The sequence below is a fragment of the Frankliniella occidentalis genome, unplaced genomic scaffold (assembly GCF_000697945.3).
Source record: "Frankliniella occidentalis isolate FOCC.00 unplaced genomic scaffold, Focc_3.1 Scaffold95, whole genome shotgun sequence".
NCBI classification, from domain to species: Eukaryota; Metazoa; Arthropoda; class Insecta; order Thysanoptera; family Thripidae; genus Frankliniella; species Frankliniella occidentalis.
In genome coordinates this window covers 352,212-364,311 of record NW_026267224.1, presented here as the reverse complement: position 1 = coordinate 364,311, position 12,100 = coordinate 352,212, and the positions used below count along the sequence as shown (strand labels likewise).

The 12,100-nt window shown below is 43.7% G+C and overlaps 4 protein-coding genes across 4 annotated transcripts in view; 2 read left to right on the top strand and 2 right to left on the bottom strand.

Moving 5' to 3' along the window:
* Nucleotides 1-34: 34 nt before the first annotated feature.
* LOC113213111 (RNA-splicing ligase RtcB homolog) lies at nt 35-3,060 on the top strand. Its single transcript, XM_026432062.2, has 11 exons — nt 35-180; nt 341-436; nt 520-715; nt 803-933; nt 1,016-1,142; nt 1,211-1,317; nt 1,406-1,565; nt 1,658-1,833; nt 1,919-2,053; nt 2,130-2,294; nt 2,404-3,060. The coding sequence occupies exons 2-11, from the start codon at nt 341-343 to the stop codon at nt 2,629-2,631; spliced, it is 1,521 nt and encodes a 506-aa protein (XP_026287847.1). The 5' UTR covers nt 35-180; the 3' UTR covers nt 2,632-3,060.
* On the bottom strand, nt 2,988-3,769 carry LOC113213113 (probable 28S ribosomal protein S23, mitochondrial). The gene is made up of 3 exons (XM_026432064.2): nt 3,622-3,769; nt 3,363-3,524; nt 2,988-3,262 (listed from the first exon to the last, which is right to left on the bottom strand). Exons 1-3 carry the CDS (start codon nt 3,747-3,749, stop codon nt 3,094-3,096), a joined length of 459 nt encoding a protein of 152 aa, XP_026287849.1. The 5' UTR covers nt 3,750-3,769; the 3' UTR covers nt 2,988-3,093.
* A 218-nt stretch (nt 3,770-3,987) lies between these two features.
* On the top strand, nt 3,988-5,213 carry LOC113213112 (deoxyhypusine hydroxylase). Its single transcript, XM_026432063.2, has 3 exons — nt 3,988-4,285; nt 4,371-4,688; nt 4,776-5,213. The coding sequence occupies exons 1-3, from the start codon at nt 4,006-4,008 to the stop codon at nt 5,081-5,083; spliced, it is 906 nt and encodes a 301-aa protein (XP_026287848.1). The 5' UTR covers nt 3,988-4,005; the 3' UTR covers nt 5,084-5,213.
* Nucleotides 5,214-5,363: 150 nt separating this feature from the next.
* The window catches only part of LOC113213110 (nitric oxide synthase, salivary gland), an 88,233-nt gene continuing 81,496 nt past the window's right edge, over nt 5,364-12,100 (bottom strand). Inside the window, exons 10-18 of the mRNA XM_052269570.1 lie at nt 11,723-11,903; nt 11,456-11,585; nt 11,060-11,323; nt 10,384-10,852; nt 10,180-10,295; nt 9,871-9,975; nt 9,503-9,657; nt 8,557-8,748; nt 5,364-8,026 (exon numbers count right to left, since the gene is read on the bottom strand). Coding sequence (XP_052125530.1) covers nt 7,916-8,026; nt 8,557-8,748; nt 9,503-9,657; nt 9,871-9,975; nt 10,180-10,295; nt 10,384-10,852; nt 11,060-11,323; nt 11,456-11,585; nt 11,723-11,903 — 1,723 coding nt within the window. The 3' untranslated portion in view covers nt 5,364-7,915. The remainder of the gene's footprint in view (nt 8,027-8,556; nt 8,749-9,502; nt 9,658-9,870; nt 9,976-10,179; nt 10,296-10,383; nt 10,853-11,059; nt 11,324-11,455; nt 11,586-11,722; nt 11,904-12,100) is intronic.

The window sequence follows — 12,100 nt, the reverse complement described above, 5'->3', positions numbered from 1 at the left end:
CGGGGGGATGACATACAGCATGCATAGCCCTTGGGCGAGGCTAGAGGTATGCACATGAAAAATTTTCAATCCGGCTAAGGTTGTGGTCGCAAAAATCCATTCAAAGTGTCCAACCAAAACGTCAACATCATAGATCGGGCCTTTGCATCAGTCGCCCGCTCCCATTGATTCGCTTAAAAGGTGAGACTGTTTGTCATCTTGTAAATTTATGGTTTTCTCATTCATTAATTAAAGAAACGGAGTTGCAATGACAATCAGACCGCATATTATATGTCGTGAGAAACTATTGGAACGATGTTGCCGGTGGGAACTAACCTCTAGTAATTTTGACTGTTTTCAGATGGTCGTGAGAGAGTACAATGATGAACTCAAGTACCTTGAGAGAATTGACGCAAACTCATGGAGAATCAAAAAGGGTTTTCAACCGAATATGAATGTATGCAATAGTAAAGTTTATGCACTCCACTTAAAAATCTTAATTTAAACCTTATCTTTGACAGTTTTGCCTTTCAATTGCAGGTAGAGGGAGTATTTTACGTAAATTCTGCATTGGAAAAGCTGATGTTTGATGAACTACGTAACTCTTGCAGACCAGGCATGGTTGGTGGCTTTTTGCCAGGAGTGAAACAGATTGCTAATGTTGCTGCACTCCCTGGCATTGTACATCGCTCTATTGGTTTACCTGATGTTCACTCAGGATATGGGTTTGCTATTGGTTTGTTTGACCAGCTTACTTGTCAGATTTTGTGATGAGAGTTTTCAGCTCCTTGTACTTAGTTGATTTCTTGATTTGAATTTGTAGGTAATATGGCAGCATTCGATATGAATGATCCATTGTCTATTGTTTCGCCTGGTGGGGTTGGCTTTGACATTAACTGTGGAGTACGCCTCTTAAGGACGAATCTGTTTGAGAAAGATGTTCAGCCTGTGAAAGTTTGTACAGAACTGATTGTACTGATCTGATCCTGTGAAATGATTTCTTGGTAAAATATAAGCATTTATTTATTTCTTGTAGGAGCAACTTGCTCAGAGTATGTTTGATCATATTCCTGTTGGAGTCGGCTCGAAGGGAATCATCCCAATGACTGCAACAAACCTTGAAGAAGCACTTGAAATGGGAATGGACTGGTCTCTCCGAGAAGGTAAACTAAAATTTTCTTGTGCCATTCTGTTTGGTATGTCAGAAATTTAGGAAACTTCAATATTCTAGGATACATATGGGCGGAGGACAAAGAACACTGTGAAGAATATGGGAGAATGCTCAACGCTGATCCTTCTAAAGTCAGTATGCGGGCCAAAAAGAGGGGTTTACCACAGGTAAAGCAAATTCAAGTGAAATCCAGCCTAAATATATATCAACCATGAATGTTAATCCATCACTTTTTTTTTTTTCTTCTGAACATAGCTTGGTACTCTAGGTGCTGGTAATCATTATGCTGAAATTCAAGTTGTGGATGAAATTTATGACAAGTGGGCAGCAAGTAAGATGGGCATTGAGGATAAAGGGCAGGTGTGTGTAATGATCCATTCAGGTAGCAGAGGGTTTGGCCATCAAGTAGCTACAGGTAATTTTTTAATTTTTCAAAACAGGTTAATGTAGTTTTGCATTTCTATTACTATAGTTTTTAAATACCTATTTGTGCTTAAATTGTAATAGATGCTTTAGTTCAAATGGAAAAAGCTATGAAAAGAGACAATATTGAAACAAATGACCGACAGTTAGCTTGTGCCCGCATCAATTCTCAGGAGGGCCAAGACTACCTTAAAGCCATGGCAGCAGCTGCAAATTTTGCGTGGGTTAATAGAAGCTCAATGACTTTTTTGTCGAGACAGGTAAAAGCAATTATGACTGGAAATTATAGTAACACGTACTTCATGAGTTAAATGTATGGTATTTTTAAACATTTTCTGGTTCTAGGCTTTTGCGAAGCAATTCCACATGACTCCTGACGACTTGGATATGCATGTTATTTATGATGTTTCTCACAATATAGCAAAAGTAGAAGAACACATGGTAGATGGCAAGCAAAAGACATTGTTGGTTCATAGAAAGGTAGCAGTCCTTGATATAATGAGCATACATGTAGTAGGTAGTACCAGACACTTAATTTTTATCTATCTTGTTTTAGGGATCCACTAGAGCATTTCCTCCTCACCATCCTTTGATACCTGTTGATTATCAATTAACTGGCCAACCTGTTTTAATTGGTGGAACAATGGGTACTTGCAGTTATGTCCTTACCGGAACAGAACAGGGAATGCAACAAACCTTTGGATCAACCTGTCATGGAGCGGTAAGCAACTGACAGACACCTTGTACAAACACCTTGTACAAACATATGCATTTCCTTTCTAGTTTCTACGTTAATTAAATTGTTTCGTTTTTCTATTTCTGTTTTTCAGGGCCGGGCTTTGTCAAGAGCCAAATCTAGACGTAATTTGGACTACACAGAGGTCTTAAGTAAATTGCAACAACAAGGCATTGCTATCAGAGTTGCATCATTAAAGTTAGTTATGGAGGAAGCCCCAGAGTCATACAAAAATGTAACAGATGTGGTCGATACCTGTCATGCCGCAGGAATAAGCAAAAAGTGCATTAAGCTAAGGCCCATAGCTGTTATTAAAGGCTAGATAAAGCAAAATTCAATTAGCATTTAGCAATAGACTTTCTACCTTTTGTTGTTGTTGTATGATACAACTTATTTTTTGTTTCTTTTCTCATTGTTATTATATTTCTGGGATTTACATGCAATGTTCATGTGTGTTCGCCTGTTGGGTGTTTAAGTATTGGACTGAATTTGTCTAATTCATTTATAGAATTTTGAAATATTCAGGAAATTTTCATCCGTACTGTGTTGCACATCTGTGGTTTTTTGTTTATGTACCTGCTTTTCTGTATGAATATGAAGCTTCAATCAGGGATTATTCTTTAATAATCAGACCAGCGTCAGAAGCTGGCAAACTTGAGCTTAAGTAAAGAAAAGAAATTATGGTAAAGAAAATGTGTTTTAATATTTAAGTTCAATTTACAAAGCTAACAAAATAAATCATAAGAAGCTACTTTTTTGTTATTATTTTCCAGTGTACGGCACATTAACCATTTCGATTAACATTTCCTTCATTTTTGACAGCAAGGAGTTCTGCAATTAGAGCAGCATCATTTGAAGTGGAAGATCTCTTCTCTTTGAATGAGGCCACAAGCTTTTGACTAGCATTAGGAGACGTGCTTTTTAAATCTAAAGTTTCCCACCTCTTCATTGATCTGAAACCAAAATAATTTATGATAGAGCATGGAATGTATAAAGATTGTCCATTTAAAAATCAACCACGGAGAAATCAGATTCTCAGTAGCAGGTACTTACGCACGCAACTTGTCCTCAGGATAATAGATATCCTTTACTTGAATGTCTAAAGGAGGTCTGCTGTAATGGGGCTCGTACTTCGGAGGAAATCTTTTGTATACCAAATACCATATTGGTATATCATCTTGTACCATAACTCCACTTCTAATAAGACCAGTAACTCTGAAAAAAATATAGATTAATATAGAGTTGAGTGAAAAAAAAAAAAAAAAAAAAAACGAAAAGAAAAACCACCAGAATTACTGATTCTAATAGATACCTTGAAAAAATAGTTCCCAATTTTTCAAATCTAGTTCCTGGTGTGGGTAATGAATCTTTTCTTTCAAACCCACCAGCTATGTTCTTTTTCACTAATCTAATCAATGCATTATTCTTTGATATAGACATATTGAAGACAAAATTAGTAAGTAGAACCAGACAGAACTTGTGTTTTAAGTGAGAAAAATAAAGGTTAGATCTTAGCAGAAGACTAACGAAACGCACAGCCTTTGCTTTTACTACCTAACCCTTAACGTAACCTAAACACCGCCATACTGTCATATGACGAAGTCAACATCAACACACCACCACGAGTTGTGAGGTTAGGAAGAATTAAGTCTTTTCGCCGCAAACACTCAAATTTCAAGCCGACAAAGTTTTAGGAATGAGTTCCATTACCGAGGATCAAGTGAAAGCTATCGGAGGCGTGTTGAATGACCCTAACCGTCCTCTCAAAGAGCGCTTCAGGGCTCTCTTCACTCTGCGAAATGTTGGTGGTGCAACTGCTCAAGAGTGCATAAAGCAATGTTTCAAGGATCCCTCTGCTCTTCTCAAACACGAACTTGCGTACTGTTTGGGTCAAATGCAAGATCATGCAGCCATCCCAACCCTTGTGTCAGTCTTGAGAGACAAGTCTCAAGAGGCCATGGTGCGCCATGAAGCAGGTATAAACAGTTATGCTACATTTACACCACAACCAATGACCTAACTGAAAAATACAGTGTGACTCATATTTGTGATAAATTCCAGGAGAGGCCCTAGGAGCACTTGGTGCCCCAGATATCTGTGCCATCCTGGAGGAGTTTAAAAATGACCCTGTTGTTGAAGTAGCCGAAACATGTGCACTGGCATTGGACCGCTTGTCATGGGTAGAAAAACATAGAGAAGATGGACGAAGTGAAAATCCGTATCAGTCTGTTGACCCAACACCACCTTCTGAGGAGAAAGATGTGTCTAAATTGAGGACTGTGTTACTGGACGAGAATGAATCACTATTTAATCGGTATCGTGCCATGTTTGCTCTTCGAAACCTGCGCTCATCCGATGCTGTTCTTGCCTTAACAGATGGTAAGAAATTTCAATGTGATTTTCAAAACAAAATTCAGTATACTTTAAATTAATAATACTGTATTACTTCAATCTTGTTATTTTCAGGCCTTAAAGCTGGAAGTGCGCTGTTCAAGCATGAAGTAGCATTTGTTTTAGGACAACTGCAGGATCCTGTGTCAGTGCCAGCGCTCTTGGAATCCCTTTCTGACAAAACTGAGAATGAAATGGTAAGACACGAATGTGCCGAAGCTCTGGGTGCTATTGCCACAGAGGAATGTAACAGTGGGCTTGAAAAACACTTACATGATGAAAAAAGAGTTGTAAGTGAAAGTTGTGTTATCGCACTTGATATGTGTGAGTATGAAAATAGTCCTGAATTTCAGTATGCTAATACACTTCTTTCTGTGAAGTGAGGGGTACAATATTGTTAACTTTTGTGTGTACCCTAATTCTAAGCACATTCATACAACTAATCAAAAGTGGTGTTCAGGCTGTGTTCTGTGTCTTTGATATCAAATTTAATAAAGTGTTTAGATCGTTTTAGCTCTATGCATTTTGTTAACCCTGAACATTTAGAGTATTTTACGTATAGATTTGGAGTGAAATAATCAACGAATGGGATTTGATGATCCATTGTGTAATTTCAACATGGAGGATATAGGACACAATTGTATGGAAATGACAACACACATCTCAAAGAAAGAAAAAAATCATCAATCTTATTTACTTTTGCTTATTTAACATAAGGCAATATGCCCGCAAGAACTTCTATATAGTGATTGGAAAAGTACTTCCTCATAGAAACAAGAAAATTTGATAAAGAATGTTTGATACTACATTTATTCAGATATCAACAAGCCAAAAGGAGCATTCACAATCGTAACTATATCACAATGTGTTTGACGTTCCAACTTCGAGGCTGCATTTTGGTTTCCACCAAAGACAAGTTTGGCTCCTTTAAGCACTTTGAAGGAAAATGCCACTAAATTCTAGGGTATTTCTCTCATTCCAGCAGATCTGACTGATATGAGAATATTAGTAAAGACAAGCTTTGTCTCCTTAAAATACTTAAGAGAATAATTAGTAAATAAATGAGATGAAGACTGGCATGTGCTTTCTCTCACTTGCAAGTTATTTACACTGATAAGCACCCCATTTTGAAGTATACTTTTTCATATTGCACAACCAATTTGATAAAATTAAGACAAACTTTAGAAATATAGGAAGTAATGCTCAAAGGAAAGAGGAACTCATAAATGGGAGTATTCAAAATTTTAAAGATGATGAGCTCAGCTCATTGATGGCCTATACAACATCTTGTATATAGTACAAATGTTACAGCATATGTACAATTTCCCCACCCAACAACAAAAGAATTTAATGAAAATGGATGTATCTGGTGGTTGAAAATTTCCACAATAGAAGCTTGAAGACTTCAAAGCAGAATATTTGTACTGTACTTACTTCCAAAGACACTTAAGAAAAATAAATGCTTACCTAATCACAGAGCAAGTTAAAATATTTATATTTAGTAACAAGAAGTATAGTACATTTAAAAAACAAACTTGCAACATACAATAGACTTTACAGAAAGTTAGCCCCTCAAACAAAGTAGAAAAATAGGATATAATGCGACATTGTGTATAGCATAAATTTTAAAACAATTGTATCAGAAGACACATTCATGAAATCCACATATGATACCCCTTGTAGTTGCATAATCTTACTCAATCTCTCAAATTATGTCGCCCACCATGTCACAGCCAAACTACTACTTATTTACATTTGAGTACGGAAGACATCTGCCACAATAAAAAGTGAAACCTTGCGCAAGTTTCTCATATCAAGTCTTAAAAAAACCTTTAATGATATTGAAAGTAGTACAGTAAAAGCCCACTGTGATGATACAACTGATTACTTATTGCTTCCTTCCATAGTATTAGGCTAATAATTAGGTTTAGATAATTTTGCCTACTTTTGAAATTGTTACCAGAAAATAGCTCTGCTAACCAGTACTAACTATACTCATTAGCAGGGATAAACTCTGACAAAACAGAACTTACATCACCAAAAAGTTACAGCTTATCACTTATCTCTGTTGCAAATTTTAGGACTTACGACATAAATTGCAAATAGGCCTTTAATTTCACCCTTGAAGAGAGAGGGCCAGCTGAATAAATAACTGAACACCTCTAATTTACAGTGCAATAAAATACTTTATCATAACAATCAAATATTTCAGTGCAAAAGGTAAAGCAAAAGAGTCAAAAAGGTATGTGAGGACCTCCAATTTTATAAAATATTAACCAATGGAATTAATAGATTTCAGAAGTTTAAAAACTATACATCAATACATTATTTAATATGCTGTTTGCAAATTGCAGTGGCCGATCTTTATAAAAGCACAGAAACCACTCATTTCTTATGATAGCATTGAAGAAAATAATACAAAACATGCTAAAGAGGTAACTTTCTTCTAAGTGCAGAATGAGAAAAAGACTGACAAAAGGATCATGATATGAGATTAAATCTTAGTCTCCCACTCTCTGAAGTTAACTATGTAACACTAACTTTTATGATTGAAAACGTTTATATCTATTCACCAAAAAGGATAGGCTTAAATCCACATCTTGCATTTGCTCTTGTAGCTTGTTAGAGGGAATACTGTAAGGTACAGCTATAATTTCTAACAAAAATGACAGAATTAACATGTGAAGTAATCATAGTGCATGCACAGCAGAGGGCTTCTCAAATTAAAATAAACAGGAGTTTGATGAGAGAAAAGGTTGGGGAAAAGAGTTCCAATACCTACCTTTGGATTTAATTTTAATTAGTAGAAAATAAGGTACTTTGTTTCATACTGAAATATAATTGCACCTACCAAGTAGGCTCCAGACTGAAATGGTCGTGCAATTACGGTCTTGCCCTTGAGTTGGAGAAAACGGCAAGGTAAATTTACTAAACACCCCCGGATGAATGTGCTGAGTGTGACTGCAGTCAGCGCATGCTCTCTTTCCCCCCCACAGTGGTTCCAACTGTCGATGGGAATGTTTCGGTGATCAGCGACGGAAGGCAGCAGCGGATGCCTCCGTCGCCCGTATCGTAACGCCCATGACCCGCTAGTCCGTGTTGAGCCGCTGCCGCGCGCTGGGCTCGTGCCCGCCGGCGGTCCTGGAGCTGAGGGGGGCGTCGACGTCGTCGTCCTGCGCCTCGCCCGCCTCGCCCGCCGAGCGGACACGCAACTTCTATTGCGACTGCGAGGCCATGCGGCTGCGCGCCGACTCGCGCGACCGGTTGTGCACCTCGGCCGTGCGCAGCGTGATGCCGAAGATGTCCTCGTGGTAGCGGTTCTCGTCCTGGAAGCACCAAGCACGTTGGACACCTCCGCGCAGGCCACTTGGACGTCACCCACAGAGAGGGTCACGCCCAAAACAGCACCTCTCAGACACCATAATGAACGTTCTTCGAGAAAGCGCCACGCAGCCGAGGAAATGCTATGCGTATTACTCAATTCGACTGTGCCGCCCTTAAGAAACGATTTTATTTCGATGTGAATTTCTCACGGGGGACAAGCATACAAAGTTGCGACGGCTAACGCTAGCGCCTGCGGCACGCCGGGTAGGCCAGCCCGCCACGCAGCCGCGTGGAGTTGGCGGCCCGCCCTCGAGCGCCCAGTCCCAGTGCGCCCAAGGTAGGCCGCGTGGCACATTGCCGTCGTTTTGACGTTATTTTGAATCAAGTTGACGTTAAAATGATGTTATGCCACGCCTCTCTGTGCTCTCGTTGGGCCGGCAGGGATACTTTTAAAATCTACCTTATTCAAAGGTAAAATATTCAAAAATCAACATAATTTTCCCGAGGAAAAAAATTGGAAAAAATGACTTACCCTTAGTTTGAGCATGTACCGCTCCACCTGGCTGTCCGTCATGGCGCCCCGCTCCTGGATGATGAGCTTGAGCGTCTGGTACACGTGCTCCGCCATGGTGCAGTCGCCGCACACGAAGAAGTGCCCGCCCTCGAGCACCAGCTTGCGGTACACGGCGCCCGACTCGCGCCGCACCAGGTCCTGCACGTAGGTCTGCGGCACAGTCACAGAGAGTTCGTTATCGCACAGGTTGAGACGTTTCTTTTTTTTTCCGGTACTTTTTTAAACTCAAGGTTGTAAATGGAAGAGTAAGTACAGGGGAGATCAGGTACAACTTCTTTATCATAGCGTTCAGCCACAGCGGACCTTGTATTATTTATAAGGCCTAAACTCAATTAGAAGAGAGGCGAAGAAAATGTACACCGCACCATCTACACTTAAAGGACGTAATTTGAGTGCAAGCCCTAACCACGGTAAAGAAATGCCACAACCCTAAAAAGAAGCAGAAGATGGGCGACAGTATACCAAAGGTTAGGTTGCGTGTCGTATAATTTAAAACAGTTTTTCAGCGGGCCTATGCATCTATAGCACCATGGTACCACCTTTACCAAGGTTAATTACCTTTTACCATTATCATTAAGTAATCATTAAGTTAAAGTTGTACCAATGCAATATGCCCGTACACTAACCTAGACAACGACAGCGGGGCGGTGTAGAAGATTGTGTTAACAAACTTACTTTTTCGAAGCCAAACTTTACAGAACCACTTATTGTCACAAAAATGCTACTCCGATATACTCTAGATGCAATTTGTTTCGACAAATTGTACATAACTTGGTTTATGATCACACATGCACTCGTGGCAAAACACAGTATGGTCGGCGCTACGCCACGCAATCTCTCGGCGCCACCTTCTTCTTGTTCCTCTTATGCAGCAGCTTCCTCAAAGCTGTGTCGTACTATATACCTTGTCTATGGTGGGCTCCCTCGATAGCGCGAGGAAGACCTGGTCGAGCACCCCGTCCCTCAGCATGGCGGCCTTCTCGTCCTTGTACAGGTCGAGCGCCCGCTGGCGGCAGCCGAAGAAGAGCCACATGGAGCCGACCGCCGCGTCGGAACGCTCTGCACAGAAAGGGGAAGCGGGATTAAACCTCCGTCCGACCATGGACCAGGGTCTAATTCATCCGGAGAGTTAGTTGGCGTGTCCTTGCGGCGTCGAGCGTTAGGAGCACAGAGCGTTTAGTCGCAAGCGGAGAGAACAGCCGTCACCAGGTGTTGTAGCAGCAGCGGCGGCCCCGGCAGCCAAGCACAAAGGACCTGCGGAGAGAGACTGACCGTAGAACTGCACCAGGTCCTCGACCGAGAACGACTTTTTAGACACGGGGACCGCCAGGTCGAGGGTCCGCTCCTCCAGAGGCTTGACGCGGTACTCCTGCTTTCCTGTGGGGACAAGTATAATGTGTTCACGTTTACGCGACGCCTCCGCGTGATCCGTCCGCTGGAACCTCGCGGATTCTGAGCAGATGATTCTCCAGCCTCCGTCCCAGCTACGCGTCGAAAAGGTCGGGTCGAAAATAGCCATCGGCACGACGAACACTCGTCGTACAGGATAGTCACAACGGTCACAACTCTGTCGGCCCTTACCAGACAGCTGCGCCTTGCGGTGGTGCCAGAAGCCCCTGAAGGGCGCGACGCCAGTCCCCGGGCCCACCATGATGATGGGCCTGCTGATGTCCGTCGGCAGGTGGAAGTTGGGCGCGCTGCAAAAGAACGAGGGGCGTTACCAATCCATGCCATAGTCTCGACACGGAGTTACCGGTTGGGGAAGGGTTAGTGTGTGGGGCTTGCCTGCGCACGAAGAGGTACACGTTCTCCTCGACGGGGGCGTGCTGCAGGTAGGTGGAGCAGACGCCGAAGTGCTCGGGGCCCTCGCCGCCCTTGGTGCGGTAGGTGACCACGGCGACGGTGAGGTGCACCTGGTCGCGGTGCACCAGCGGGCTGGACGAGATGGAGTAGAAGCGGGGCTGCAGCGGCGTCAGCTGCGCGCACAGCAGGGCGGCGGGCGGCCGCACGGACGGGAACTCCTCGAGCACCTCGAGCAGGTGCGGGAAGCGCCAGTGGCGCCAGTCCTCGTAGGCGCCCGACTCGGTGGCCAGGATGGTGAGGCCGCGCTGCTCCTCGGGGTCCGTGGCCTGCGTGGCGAGCCACTGCAGCAGCTGCGGCGTGGGCGGCGTCGTGAGGTCCAGGAAGCGGGCCAGCAGCATGCGCAGCGACACGCGCGGCAGGCGCGGGTGCGGCTCCCAGGACTTGACCACGCCTGACGAAATAGAAGACAAAAGGTTTCAATGAGTACTTGTTTGTTTAGGGATTCTAAAATCGGTATAATAATCGGTACTTTTTAAATTTTTCCATAAAAATTTGATTGACATTTACCGACTCCGAAAAAATATAAATCTGCCAACAAACATTTCTTCTGAAAACAGTTTTTTTTTTTTTTAATTTGTTTATGTTATGAGCTACGTACCGTTGGATGTGTGGCTCTCCTTCTCGAGCTGCAGCTCGACCACCTTGTCCGGGTCGCAGGGCTGCTGCAGGTGCGCGATGATGCCGTCGACCAGCTCGGTCCGGTTGATGGCGAACACGCCGACGTGGTCGCCCGGCTGGTACTCGACGTCGCCCGCGTCCAGCTCCAGCTGCAGGGTCGCCCTGGAGGCGTTGCTGCCGTGCAGGTTGCTCCGCCGGCGCAGCATGCACGCTCGCACGCGCCGGTTGTGGCAGCGGGAGAGGCCTTTACCACAAAATTTCAATAAACAAAAAATTAAGTTTTTCTGAAAATATGGTACAGTTTGGAATTGTAGTTATTTCATTTCTGTTGAGTGCGCGAAACAAACTCCCCCCCCCCAAACTGGCACGAACTTACCTTGGTCGATCTCCTGGGGCTCGGCGTCCACGAACCGGATGCTGGACGGGGATATGCTCTCGGACTTGAAGGCCATCGTGGCCTCCAGGAAGGAGTCGTCGTCGTCCAAGCAGAACGTCTCGCACGCCACCTGCACGCCATAGCATATGCGGGTCACCAGGATGATACTCAAGCTGAGCACCTCGAGTCCGCAGGATACTCTCATGCTGAACACGTCGGCCCGGCAGGATACTCAAGCTGTACACCTCGGGTCCGCAGGATACTCACGCTAAACACCTCGGGCGCCCACTTCCGGAAGGCCTGCTCCTGGCCGCACATCTCGTCACCGCACTCCATCTTGAGCAGGCGCTCGCCGCCCAGCTCGCCCAGCAGGTTGTCCACGTACTGGCCGAACGCGCAGAAGTTGGGGTACGCCGAGGAGCCCAGGGAGAACACAGCGAACCTGCGGCGGCCATGTCCAAGTTAGTAAAGGTTGAAGCCAATTAAAGCCGAATGACTATAGGTTATTTTGCAACGACAAGACCGATAAGAGAGGCATAAAAAAGAACACCCCCCCCCCCTCCCACCAAACCACTGACGAAACCGCCAATTTTCGATTAGCATGGCACTGATGCTGCTGCTTTTCAAAGCATAATCCCATCAGGG

What these genes read in the sequence shown, in the direction of transcription:
- LOC113213111 (XM_026432062.2), top strand. Translation starts at nt 341, where the DNA reads ATGGTCGTGAGAGAGTACAATGATGAACTCAAGTACCTTGAGAGAATT. An exon ending in GTTTTCAACCGAATATGAAT is followed by an intron (nt 437 to 519) that starts GTATGCAATAGT and finishes TTTCAATTGCAG; the next exon opens with GTAGAGGGAGTATTTTACGT. An exon ending in CATTGTTGGTTCATAGAAAG is followed by an intron (nt 2,054 to 2,129) that starts GTAGCAGTCCTT and finishes ATCTTGTTTTAG; the next exon opens with GGATCCACTAGAGCATTTCC.
- LOC113213113 (XM_026432064.2), bottom strand. Translation starts at nt 3,749, where the DNA reads ATGTCTATATCAAAGAATAATGCATTGATTAGATTAGTGAAAAAGAAC. An exon ending in TTGGGAACTATTTTTTCAAG is followed by an intron (nt 3,525 to 3,621) that starts GTATCTATTAGA and finishes TATTTTTTTCAG; the next exon opens with AGTTACTGGTCTTATTAGAA. An exon ending in CCTGAGGACAAGTTGCGTGC is followed by an intron (nt 3,263 to 3,362) that starts GTAAGTACCTGC and finishes TTTTGGTTTCAG; the next exon opens with ATCAATGAAGAGGTGGGAAA.
- LOC113213112 (XM_026432063.2), top strand. Translation starts at nt 4,006, where the DNA reads ATGAGTTCCATTACCGAGGATCAAGTGAAAGCTATCGGAGGCGTGTTG. An exon ending in CATGGTGCGCCATGAAGCAG is followed by an intron (nt 4,286 to 4,370) that starts GTATAAACAGTT and finishes GATAAATTCCAG; the next exon opens with GAGAGGCCCTAGGAGCACTT. An exon ending in TGTTCTTGCCTTAACAGATG is followed by an intron (nt 4,689 to 4,775) that starts GTAAGAAATTTC and finishes TGTTATTTTCAG; the next exon opens with GCCTTAAAGCTGGAAGTGCG.